Source organism: Pollicipes pollicipes, unplaced genomic scaffold, assembly GCF_011947565.3.
Source record: "Pollicipes pollicipes isolate AB1234 unplaced genomic scaffold, Ppol_2.1 Scaffold_6052;HRSCAF=7182_pilon_pilon_pilon, whole genome shotgun sequence".
Taxonomy (NCBI): domain Eukaryota; kingdom Metazoa; phylum Arthropoda; class Thecostraca; order Pollicipedomorpha; family Pollicipedidae; genus Pollicipes; species Pollicipes pollicipes.
This window is the reverse complement of record NW_023596805.1, coordinates 4,205,877-4,218,923: the sequence shown is the minus strand read 5'-3', so window position 1 is coordinate 4,218,923 and position 13,047 is coordinate 4,205,877. Positions and strand designations below refer to the sequence as shown.

Genomic DNA, 13,047 nt, shown 5'->3' with positions numbered 1-13,047 from the left:
CCCCACGGAAAAATCCTGGATCCGCCTCTGACGGTTGTGAGTTACACGGTAGCATTGATTTCGCGGGTCTCACTGTGACATGTGGTGCCCGCGTGTTACCCCCGGCCTGATCGTGCGCCGTGAGTGGTGTTGGCTGTTGATGTATTTACTGAAATACATGTGTGCAATGATTTCATTGGGCTCTTCATGTCCGTTGTTTAGCTGCAAGAAGTGTTGATAAAATATGCGCAAGAAATTGCGCACAAGGCCCCATCGCGGCTTTTTCCGCTCTACACGTGTTATTTTCAGTTTTGCATAGCAATGTGAAGCAGAATTTGAAATGTGCTTCACTGTTCGCTGCGTCATCAACTCCGAGGGAGATGTCGATGACGTCATGTGGCTGCCGTGTCCACACGCAGGGGTGTGGTTTCCACAAGCATCGCTACGCTATGGGAAGTGAAGGCGTTTTCCGTGGCAGTTAAGTGGTCGAAGTTTCCGCCCACGAATCGCGACATTGTGGGTTCGGACAGCGTAGCTGTAGGATACCTTCCAAGCTGTAGCATATGGCTGCGCGCTAGAAGTCCACCGGTCCGCATCGGGACTGGCCCACAGGTGGTTGCGGCGGAGGAACAACGATCCGGAATGTCATGTGGACAGCGACGCCACTGACCAGGACAAAAATCCTATTGATAAATATATATTTATAATAAATATTTGTGGCAAGTGTATATTAGAGAGAGAGAGAGATACACATATTTATATTATATATATATATATATATATATATATATATATATATATATATATATATATATATATATGTGTGTGTGTGTGTGTGTGTGTGTGTGTGTAATTACTACTTTAATGTACAAATATTTATAATAAATGCCTATTCAATCTGTCCTGACGCGTCCGCCCGAACATTTCGCTGAAGCTTCTAGTTCATCAGTACCACTGCTCCAGCGGTTTAGTGCCGTTAGCTGCAGGATTAGGCTTGCGTTGTTGCCAGCAACCGTCATATCTGAGCAGACATTAAGGATATCAGCTGGTAGAGCGGTCAATCATATTTTTAGAAAGGTTTTGGCACGCACTGCCGCCCCTCCCCCCCCGCGGCCGCCTGAACGGGATCGGCTAGTTTCTAAATGCTTATAAGGGTGATTTCACGCACACGCGCACTGTTTTCTCAATCGTCGAATTTTATTTGCACGCAGGTAAAAATTGGGTAAGGCAGGAAGGCGTGTTTGTGATGCCGCTCGAATACGATTATGGAAGCGGGGGCTACAACACAGAGAGACGCCCACATGACATCGAGCGTGACCAGCGGGTAAAACCCCACACAGTATCGGGCGTGACCAGCGGATAAAACTCCACACAGTATCGAGCGTGACCAGCGGGTAAAACCCCGCACAATATGGGGCGTGACCAGCGGGTAAAACCCCACACAGTATCGGGCGTGACCAGCGGGTAAAACCCCACACAGTATCGGGCGTGACCAGCGGGTAAAACCCCACACAATATCGAGCGTGACCAGCGGATAAAACCCCACACAATATCGAGCGTGACCAGCGTGTAAACCCCCACACAATATCGAGCGTGACCAGCGTGTAAAACCCCACACAATATCGAGCGTGACCAGCGGTAAAACCCCACACAATATCGAGCGTGACCAGCGGGTAAAACCCCACACAGTATCGGGCGTGACCAGCGGGTAAAACCCCACACAATATCGAGCGTGACCAGCGGATAAAACCCACACAATATCGAGCGTGACCAGCGGTAAACCCCACACAATATCGAGCGTGACCAGCGGGTAAAACCCCACACAATATCGGGCGTGACCAGCGGGTAAAACCCCACACAATATCGAGCGTGACCAGCGTGTAAAACCCCACACAATATCGAGCGTGACCAGCGGGTAAAACCCCACACAGTATTGGGCGTGACCAGCGGGTAAAACTATTCACTCCTGGCAGCAACGCAAACGGTACCCCAGCATTTGTCTTTGGGTGGGCTTGGTGTCTTTGTGAAACAGCATTGAAGCAAATTCCCCTCCCCTCCCCCTGACGTGACGTCTCATGCATGAATGCATTCCTGTGCGGCGTACACTTTTGCTGGAATCTGGTTGGATTCGGAGTCTACCCTGATTGCGTTCAGGCAGAGTGGTATCGATTCCTTTGAAATTGTTTTGGGTCGGAGTCCTAGTTAAGTGACAAAAAAGTTGTCAGTGATTGAATGCCGATACAAGCATAGGGTGCATGGTTATGGGTTTGTGACATAAATATAAGTTTTATGGGAGACATTCATAGCTTTATGGGGCTATATCGAAGGGCAAACTAATTTATTTGCTTGCGCATCCAACTGCAGTCTGAAATGTGAGCTGTAACTGAGATATATGCGACATTGTAACAAAGATTTAGTATTCATGGGCGGAATAACATGCGATCTAATTAGCTATCATTGCCGGAATGGACTCCATGATAATCTACCAGATATCACACCACATATTTCCAAGAGCTGTAATGGAACTGCGGCTGAGTGTGACGCCGAGTTGCTCAATCCACAATCAGCCCTGTGTGTTGTGTCAGCTGGATTCGGAATCGTCCCGCTGACGTGGAAAGACCTCGATCCCAGCGGTCAGCATATCGCACACTGTGGACGCGACTGATCCGTGCCATCTGCCGCTTCCCTGAGTTTGCTTAGAAGCGATGGCCATTGTCAAGAAGGTGAGTGGCTACCAGACGTGTTGTTTCCTATCCGGTTAGGGGGTTCCAACTTGGATTCCCGTCCCCACGTTGTGGGAAGTGGGCCCAATCTTCGAGGAAACCTCTTTTGGCATATTTTAGGGGTAGGCTGGGTCATTTTTCACTCTTCGCCCCCCCCCCCCCCCACACACTCCCAACTCATGCTATGAAGCTACGCCCCCTGTTACTACCTTAGAGAATCCAAGAGGATCCATGAACCGCTTGTACCATGAACCCAACGTAACGCCATACCAAGACAGCTTGGTCAAGAAGACATGGTGGTCAACGCTATGGAGCACCTTTGACAAATCGATCGTCGTTACCGACGGTACAAGACCGTCGTCGGTGTTGGTGACCAGGCGTTCGACTGCGGCGAATGCGGCATCCTCGGTCGAGGTAGTGGTGCCGGTGTCGTCGGGGTACCCTGTACCCCGACGACGTCCTCTCAGGTACCCTGTGTACCTGTACCCACAGGTACCCTTAGCTGGACGCCACGATCGAGTACGGCATTTCCCTCTGCATGCCAATGCAGGGGCACTGGTATGGGTGTATGCTGCGCGACGGTAGTCGCGCCAGGGTCTAGCATCAGCTCCGACGGTGGCCCTGGTATGGTGTTTAGGGAAAGGTGGGGGCACGCTTTGAAAGTACTCGCCCTGGAGGTATCTTTGAGGTACTGTTCCAGTTTCTCACGATTGGCGTCTGTGGGAGCCATGGGTGGCGTCTGCGTAGGGGGCGGAGGGAGCTTACGGCGTAGGCGATCGTGCGCCGCGATCGATGTTCCGCTCGTGGCGACGATGCCCGGTGTTTTGGCTTTGCGAGTTGCCGTGGGTATAGACGGACCGTGGTGCTTCCCGCCGAAAGATGGAAAGTCCTGGGAGATGCTACCGAGGGGGGGGGGGGAGGGGACGCACGCCTCTCTGCTGGGGAAGAGCTTGTCTGATTGGTCTGGAAGAAACGCATGTTTGCATAATTGCTTAGAGGCGAGAGCTTGGAATATAGCAGCACCTTTTTTCTTTGTTCCCCTAGTGAAGCGCTTGGTAAGGGTGATGCTAATTCATTTGGTTTACTTTTATGAAAAGGCTGAAATATTAAAACACACATACGCTTTGGTAAAAACTGTCCACGCAAGCAATTGCTGTTTGATTAGTCAGCATTTGGCATACCAAGACATATATTTTGTAAAATAACTTGGCAACGGTGTATCACGGCGCCGGCCTCTCGCGTCCAAAACTTGGCAGGGTTGGGGCCGCACCTGGGTTGTGGGCAGTTTCAGGCTATTAACTGGTGAACTTTTATCTTCTTGACTTGGAACACAGAAGAGTGCGAAAGGTGAGTTGATTTGTACCAGTCGTGGTGCTTGAGTGCGTTGTTATGGTCCCGTTTTGCTACGGCGCTTCTGCAGTCCGCCTGGTGGACGTATTGTGAACTACTACCCAGAATGCGTCCTATCGATTTTGCGCGTCAGGACCGTTCTGTTTCCGGTCGGCGCCATCTTTGGGAGTGCGCTCTTCACAGAAGTCATGGCTGACACTGGGAATGATGTGCAGATGAGCGAAGACTTCACATCGGACTACACTGGCAACGAAGGCTTCAACTCTGGCGAAGCTCTTCCACAGGAGAATGGAAGTTCGAAGAATGCCAACGGAGGTGGAGACGGTGCCGGCAAGGACAGTGGCGCGGCGGAGGCTCCGGGCAGAGATGACGAGAGGTCAGTTATGTGTGCTACCGTCGCACACTTATTGGGAAATGCCAGTCTGCAAAGTGTGTCATTCAGATGGTTTTTGCCTATCAAAGGATATGTTTGATGTGCTTCTGGAGAGGTTAATTGCTGGCATGCAAGACAAAGCTCTGTATGGCAGTGGCAGTTATTGCAGGTCCAGTCAGTAATTCTCAAATGATTTCTTAGAATGTTCTGCCCCTTACATCTGGTGTATCCATGGGTATGGCAGGAAGGCATACTGATACTGTTTGAGTCATCTGTAAGTCATATGCTCTTGCTCATTGTTCTGTGTTCCCAGGGTATTGCACTGAATACAGTTTGGGAGATAATTGACATGGTTGTGCTCATTTTAAAGGAGATTTCTGTGTGGGTTTCACTCATGATTGATCATTGCCAATGCAAAGTTTCATAAGTGCTGGTGTGGGGTTGACCAGCTAAGGCTTTGACCATTCTGGCCAGCTAGGTGCTGGCCAGAATATACATTTCAAGCAGGATCAAGGAGGATCCATGCCATTTTTCATACACATGCCTCAAATGATCTTACCACCTGACTTGCAAAAATTTAGCGGTTAAGAAATTTGTAGGCTGATGTAATATTCCAATGAATGTCAGATGCTCGTAGAAAGCTCTATCCTGCAGTTTTGTCCACATGTTCCAATCAGACACTACCTATTAATTTCATGACATATGCCTTTTCATAGTTTGGCTGCCTTTGAGTAAAGAAATCTGGCTACTTTTTATCTTATATCCCAAGTTAATTTCCAGTGCTTTATGTATATCTGCCTTGTCTACTTCATTCATATTCTTGTTTACCTCTGTAAGATCCCCTCATAAGTCTATGGCATTTTAGTAAATACAATTCCAAGGCCACAAGTCTATCCATATATTTTAGGCTGCTAATCCCATCTATCATCAGTCTTTAATGATTTTGAATGTCTCAAAATGAAAGGGGCATTTTGAATGCTGCAAATTTGGTAATGGTGCAGTGTGGTACTAAATACTGAATTGGAAATACATTCATTATGATAGGCCTGTCTTGTGCAGAGGATCAGTGATAATAAGTGGAAGTCAGATGATCAATATAATTTGGGGGGCTCCTATCCCTGCTTCAAGTGGTAAGTTGGCTGCACCATTTTGGGCTTGGTTTGGTGTGCCTCAAATGTCTTGTTCATTGGTCTGCCATTGGTTCCCAGTTTGGGCCCCCAAGATGAAAAAACTGCTAATTGTGTTGCATGTTGATTGAGCTGTGCAAAAATCCTTTCTCCTTTGTGTTTGAATGAACTTCTGGATTGGCCCATCCTAGTCTATTTCCCATAATATTTTGGGGGTTTTGTTATGCTTGTTTGCTTCCTGCCATTTAAGATATAGATGAGTTGCAATGATTGAGTCATGAAAGGGAGCACATTTTTCCCTTTTTAATTGTAATTTTTGTTAAATAATTTCTTTCATTAAACTTCTATCTTGCATTATGTTCCAGTTGTGTGTTCAAGCAGAGAATGGGATATTATTTCAAAGGAAGCAATATCGAATTGGCCTTCATGGTTAATTTTTTCATGGCAGTTGACCTTTAGTATCCAAGGTCAGTCTTGTTCTAAATGTAATGTATGTGCTGGTCAGGCCTGATATGTAAATTAAATGATGGCAGTCAAATTAAATGATGTAAATGAAGTGTGATGATAAAGCCATGAAAGGAAATTTATTTTTCCTTTTGTATTTTCCTTTGTTTTTGCGTGATTGCTTCTTTCAATAAATTATCTTTCACTGTGCTCTAATTGTGTGTGTGTGAGAGGGACTGGAATATGTTATCTAAGGTAGCAATTTAAAATTATCTTTCATCAAAAGTTGTTTTGTTGCAGCTGGCCTGAAGTACTGCTTGCTCAGTCTTGCATTATGTGTCATGGGTGTGCTGGCCAGGGCTGGCATGTCTTTTAAGTACAGATGTACTGTTCTAAGAAAGGTTAAGACCCAATTTGTATTCTGGCATGGCACACTTTGCAGACTGTGGGTGTGAAGGTGGGTGGTGGTTGTGTTAAACACATGGGCCACAGGATTGGAGGACATGCAGTGAATCCAGCACACTTTGCTAACATGCATTTACTGCACACAGCTATGTATGGTGCTAAGTGTAAACATGATAACCAAAGACAGGTGGGACCTGGCCTATCAACTTTCATAATAACTGACATTAAATTCAATTTTGTGTGTTTGATGCCAGAACACTTCCAGCAACTTTCAGTCATGCAGGGGCGGGGGCAGAGTTCATCAGTCCGGGGGCCTGAAAAGGACTCAAATGTTCTGTCATGATCACCAGGAATTTGACATGTCCTTTTTGATGGTGGGCCTGGTTCTCTGTCAGGCTGCCAGGCTGTACCAGGGCTGCTCCCTCAGGAGCTGTGTGGCCAGAAGGCTGAAAGCTGTTGTGATAATGTTTGCCCCCCTCTTTTGGTTGGTGCATTGGCTCTTACCTCAGAGTTTGTGCAGCATATAATCATACTTCTGTTAATAATCTCAGTCTGTTTCCAGTCCAGTTCCAGTTTCACAGCACTGCCTTCCACTTTGATGTTGTCTTTTGTATTGATTTGCAATTGAAGCTGAGTATTGGTGCTTTTTTGCTTTGTGGGCTTGGTGCATTTCAGATTGCCCTCCAGTTGCAGCTACAGCATTTCAAGACAGAATAAACTTCAGGAAGTTGTGTCCATCATTTGGGTCATTGATCTTTTAGCTGGATATGCCATACACATCTGGGTTGCATGACATGGATTGTGCCACTGTTTCACTGTATTTCTGGTTGAATTGCTTGGAACCGCGTTGTGGTGTTGATTTCGGGATGTGCTCTCTTGCTCCATACTTGCATTGCATTTGCCATTCCAGAACAGATCTCACGTTGCTGACGGGACTTTTCTATGCTGCGGATCAAGTAAGAGCAGTTCCCATCACTCTCTCTCTGCAGTGGTCCTCCTCGAGCTGTCAGCTTAATAGTCAACGTCGCCTCTCGGCCGGAACGTCAGCTCGTAAACATTGCCGGCCTCTCCTCGCTGGCTGCGGGCAGAGCTCAGGTCCAGGTAACCGCCGCTGGGGCCGGGCCTTGGCCGGCGGCGCGCGCACTGACCATCACCCTCCTTCGGCAGGCGAGCTGCGGGCGCCCCGTGACCTGGCTCGCCGGGGCCGCACCTACGGTATTTATGCCCGGCCGGGTGGCCCGTCCCTAACGTAACCCCGCAGCGCCGGCCGACCGGCGCCGGGCCCCCGCGTCTTTGCAGTGACAGTTGGCAGCCTCATCATGCCTCCAGTTGCCTTGCCTCGGGCCCGGGCCGGTCCGTTTGCAAGCGCCCGAGGCCCGTGCGCGGCTCAGAGCAGTCTGGGTGCTGCCGCGCTGGCTGCATAACGTAGCAGCTCTGGGCCGCTAACGAACTCTCCATGGTAAAGTATGCCCGACCTTTCTCTCTTCTGTCTGTGTGCCCGCGCCCGGCCGCTGGCGGGGCCGGCGCCGTGGGCTTAGCTGGGCGGGGGCGCGTGGTGACCGGCCCCTTTGCCTCTGTTCCAGGAAACTCTTCGTCGGTGGCCTCAGCTGGGAGAGCTCAGAAAGTGAGTGATGATTTAATGAGAATTGCATGGTGTCATAGATTTCTGCTCTCTAGTCTCTGTGCTTGTGCTGTTCACAGTGAAATTTTCTGAGGGATTCCCCTGAAGATACTTGCTGATAAAGTGCTGTTTTCCTGGTCAATCATGAGTGCTTTTGATTGTTATTTTCTGCAGACCAGCTATCCACCCTGGCACTCAAGGGCACAATTTCAACATTGTGATGCTCCTATCTCTGAGAAGTGTGCAATTGGCAGGCTTTGTGATAGACTTCCATCATTAAATCTGTGGTTAAATGACATCCTGATGGTGTGTTGCCACCCAACCACTTTGCACTGGCTACAGCCTCTGCCTTGTCACCTTTGACGGTGTCGGAGATCGCCTCCTTACGGCGTGACTCCGCCCCTCCACAGAGGAGCTGCGCGAGTACTTCGGCGCGTTCGGCGAGATCGAGTCCGTGAACGTGAAGACAGATCCCAACACTGGCCGGTCACGGGGCTTCGCATTCCTCGTCTTCTCCTCCACCGAAACCATCGAGAAGGTGGGCTGGCCGACCGGCCGACTCGAAGCGCCGTCCGTGGCCGTGCCGTTCCGTGGGTGGCGATTTGGAGACTGGACGCATCCTGCTGGCCGGGGCTGGTGCCGCCGCCAGTCGTGTGGCAGGGTCTGCTGAATTGCCGAATGTGCGAGGCATCCCGCTCCGGACCCCCATCCCAAGCGGGCTATGCGTGTGCAAGGCTGACTGGATCTGTGATCCCCACCAGGTACTGAACAAGGCTGAGCACATCATCAACGGCAAGAAGGTGGACCCAAAGAAGGCCAAGGCGCGTCACGGCAAGATCTTCGTCGGAGGTCTCAAGCCCGAGATGTCCGATGACGACATCAAGAACCACTTCAGCGCCATGGGCACGGTAGGAAGCTGGCTGTGGTAGCTGTGGTGATGATATGAGGGCAGGTGGTGCTTTGGGCTTGGAAATGTGTTTCCTCCGGGTTTTGTCGTGGTCAGCTGTTGCGTGTTGAAATGATGATTTTGTCGGGGCCAAGTGCCGCTCTTTCATGATTCCAGAACGTCGTGGAGAAGGAAATAGTTGAATTCTGCTTAAAACACCACAGCAGCGAACTCTGTAGTGCCGCTCGGGATCTCACCGCCCACTCATTCCGCCGCAGGTGGTGGAGGTCGAGATGCCCATGGATAAGATCAAGAACCAGCGCAAGGGCTTCTGCTTCATCACCTTTGAGCAGGAGCAGGTCGTGCAGGACCTGATCCGCGTCGGAAAGACCAAGATCAAGGACATTGAGGTGGACGTCAAGAAGGCGACCCCGAAGCCGGACGGTGGCCGCGGCGGCATGCGCGGCGCGCCGCGCGGCGGACGGGGTATGATGAGAGGTGATGACCGGGGCCGCGTCGCCGGGGCGTGTCGACACGTAAGACTCACGAGGCAGACCGGGCACGGCGCGGCAGCGACGAGTGCGAGGACGGTTCTGTCTCCGGTGAGGGCGCCGGTGCGCGCTGCGTAAGTTTGCGTCGCGCAATGGGCTCGGGGTGCCGGCTTTGTGGCCGGCGATGGTTTGCGATGTCCGTAAGTTCACTTGCTAAAGAGCCCGCCTTGGCGCCGTCTTGGCTCTTCATGGCATAAGGTTGGCCAGCAGGTGAGAGCAGGAATGTGCTGACACTCCGCAAGGAGGGAAGTTCCTCCCCTCCACCGCCGCTATATGTGCTGAGCAAGGGAATGCTGTGCATCCTGTTTCGGAGCGCGAATGCGTGTATGCGTGGCTGTGAGATGAGGTGCATCAAAGCAATCGGCAAGACCGTTGTTCGTGTTTGTAGCGATCGGGCTTCTCCGAAGACGTCGATTATAAGTGACTGCCATGACCAGTCCTGACCCGACCCGACCTGACCTGACCTGACCCCGGTGTTCCGGCAGGAGGCCGCGGCGGTCGCGGTGGCTGGGGCGGCGGCTGGGGCGGTGGCTACGGGGGCTACGGCGGCGGCTACGGCGGCTACGGTGGCGGCGGATACGATAACTACGGAGGTGAGTGGCCGTTGTGTGCGCCTGCGGGCGTGCGGAAGTCCTTTCAGCTGGGCCGCGCTTGCGTGCTTTGGGGCCGATCTCCGCGTCTTCGTTTTTCTCTTCGGGCACGTCGTCCAGGAAAATGCCGTAGAACCTGATCGATCGAAGCGCGGGGTGAATGCGCACGCTCTCGTGCGGCTCGGAGTCGAACGTCACGCGCGTCCGTCGCGGGTCAAAACGCCAGCCCGTCCGGCGGCCAAGCGTCAGCGACCGTACGGGGCGCGCCGAGAAACAGCGCCGTGCGGCCGTGCTCGTCGCGCCAAAATCTCGCGCGCGCGCGCGCCGCCGGCCTGCCTCTAGCGCTGTGTCTCTGTTCGGCAGCGGCGCAGTACGGCGGCGGACGCGAGCACAGCCGACCGTACGCCGACGCCTACAGCTCGTGGCGACAGTGACGCGTGCGGGCGCGGCGGGGAGGACTGCGTGCGTGCGCGTGTGTCTGGAGTGTGCGCGCGTGCGTGCGAGAGAGGGAGCAGACGGTGGATCACGCTGGTACAAAGGCCCGTGGCGGCGGGCGAGCGGGTGCTCCCGACGCGGCATTCGTTGGTGTTCTTCCTTGTTTTGCGAAGCTTTTGCTGTGACGTAGGCGGACGCGCGTGGGTTTATTTTCTATGTGCGGACCCGCGGCTCCTAGTGCGGTCTTGGCCCACCAATAAATCGCCGAATGGTGACACGGTGGTGTCGGCACCTGGACGAGGCCTGAACGTGTTGGGCGCCTGGCGAGCGGAATTGCGACCACCTATGGGGCTGGCCGTCCATCAGCACCCCTATGCAGTGACGTTTTACAGCTGTAGACTGTCGCATGGGGTGCCTCGCGATGCACTGAGTCAGGGTAAGTGCGCGGGCGGCCCCTTTTTCGTGTCTGTGTGAGTTCTGTGGGAGGGGTGGGGGTTCTAATATTTGAAATGAACGCAAACGCTGAGCTTAACTATCGTGTGATCCTGGCGTCTTCCGCGTTATCTGACGGCAACGTCCGCTTCAGGATACGGCGGCGACTACTACGGCGGATACGGTGGGTACGGGGGCTACGGCGGGTACGACAGCGGCTACGGCAGCGGCTATGGCGGCGGCTACGACGGCGGTCAGGGCTACAGCGGCGGCAAGCAGCGCGGCGGTGGCGGCGGCCGGGGCGGCAGCTCGCGCCACCAGCCGTATTAGCGCGGCTGGCCCCCTTCCCCCGTAGCTGTGTCCTCAACCGCGACCACACATCTCATCAAGGTGAGGCACAGGCTGGCTTGCGAGGTAACGGACAGAGCGACCGAGCTTCGTCCCGGAAGTGATGCGTCACCGAATGGTGATGCATGATGTGCTGTTTTTTTTCTCCCTGAGTCGCCCAATGGTGGTGCGTGATGTCCTGGTGTTGCTCCCAGACTACTGTAACTCCCCCACTACTATCTCCTCAACTAGGCTCATGCTGCATGATGATTTTCACAGTCAGTTCTGCTACTGATCGCGTTGACGACCATCGACTCCTGAAGTGATCTCGGCGCGCGTCCTGTTCGTCGCCCACCATCGTCTCTGACACCCCACACGTCCGGCAGGTTCACTGCACCATCCGCTGGCTCGCCTATGGCAGGGCCGTCCATTCCGCGCGCTGCGCGTGCTGGGCTCCGCGCTCGCCGGTCTCCGCGCTCACCGGTCTCCGCGCTCGCCGGTCTCCGCGTGTGAGAGTTGTCTGTGTCTTGAACTTGCGCCCGAATACACGGGTCTTGTGTACCGAGCAGCGTTTTCGGGATGGTGTGACAGGCTGCTAAAATGGGTAGAGAAGAGGCGGTTAGAACATGAAACAAATGACGCGAGGGCGGAAATCGCACGTTGCCGGGCTTTGGTAGAATCATAGACCATCAAGACTATGTAAAAAGGACGAAGATAACACCAATGACCGTAAGAGCGCCGAAGCCGCCATACACCAGTGGCCGTAAGGGCGCCGAAGCCGCTATACACCAATGACCGTAAGAGCGCCGAGGCCGCTGTGCGTATGCAACATATAGCTCCCTCACTACTATCTCCTTAACTATGCTCAAGCTACATGGTCATTTTCAGTCAAATGTGCTGCCAGTTGGTTGCGTTGAGGATCATCGGTTCCTGAAGTGTGCTTGGCGCGCGTCCCGCTCGCCCACGATCGTCTCTCTGACCCCACATATAAATCATTAGTACTTGAGTAATTGGGACGATATTCTGAACGGTTTGCGGTGGTGTCCTGGTAAGCACGCTGGTGAGGTGTTGCGGCGTTTCTGCGTTCCGTGGGCGGTGAGACGAGCAGAAACAATTTTCTTTCCGAAGACTGGGGAGCATTGTTGCGATTAACAGACCAACGATGCCCTACCCCTTAACGTCCAACGGCCACTACCGTTTCCAATCGCACTTTAAAAAACGGGTTGAGGAGATATTAGGGTAGCGGCAGCCTGGTAACATGAACTACATGGGTTGAACGCCAGGCCACGGTAAGTGGGAACAGCAGCGTGGGTTTTGATGGCGGGAGTTTCAGTGCTCTGTTCTACGCGGTCTTTGCCGAGCTGCCGCGCGATACCCTATCGGCGATATTATTATATAATGTATCACAATGTCGAGGCGAGATCACTCAATTTACATGATATCCAGATCGGTCTGCCGAGAACAGCCACGTTGCGGCCTGAGAAATAGGCGATGCGTATGAGGCCGGGCGATGGCGGCAAAGTGAAATAAAGATTCTTTAAACTGCTTTTAATTGCCTCTTGACTTCCCAACGCCCAGCCCAATCAGCGGGGTGTTGCATGGCGCGACTGATTCTGAATACTGTGTGCGGAAGGATCAAATTAGCTTATGAGAGTAGCGGACGAGCACGACAGCAGTTCAGCGAGAGGTTCAGTCCACGTAACATTAAACTGCCAAGTACGCGCCCCCCCAACGGGCTAGGGAATCCCCAGGCGGGTGATCGCATGGGGGCGGGGACGTGCGCAGGGTACATGGGGTCTGCTTT

At 52.7% G+C, this 13,047-nt stretch overlaps 1 protein-coding gene across 3 annotated transcripts; it reads left to right on the top strand.

Moving 5' to 3' along the window:
- The first annotated feature begins 3,929 nt into the window (after positions 1–3,929).
- LOC119104460 (RNA-binding protein squid) lies at positions 3,930–11,806 on the top strand. Of its 3 annotated transcripts, none has more exons than XM_037228170.1 (9): positions 3,930–4,049; positions 4,268–4,428; positions 7,985–8,025; positions 8,433–8,560; positions 8,784–8,930; positions 9,187–9,406; positions 9,945–10,052; positions 11,071–11,306; positions 11,630–11,806. In XM_037228170.1, the coding sequence occupies exons 2-8, from the start codon at positions 4,268–4,270 to the stop codon at positions 11,244–11,246; spliced, it is 981 nt and encodes a 326-aa protein (XP_037084065.1). In that variant the 5' UTR covers positions 3,930–4,049; the 3' UTR covers positions 11,247–11,306; positions 11,630–11,806. The 3 variants fall into 3 exon arrangements, with proteins under 3 accessions (XP_037084065.1, XP_037084064.1, XP_037084066.1); XM_037228169.1 differs by having other exon boundaries at positions 4,236–4,428; XM_037228171.1 differs by lacking the exons at positions 11,071–11,306; positions 11,630–11,806 and adding an exon at positions 10,413–10,759 and having other exon boundaries at positions 4,236–4,428.
- The last annotated feature ends 1,241 nt before the right edge of the window (positions 11,807–13,047 follow it).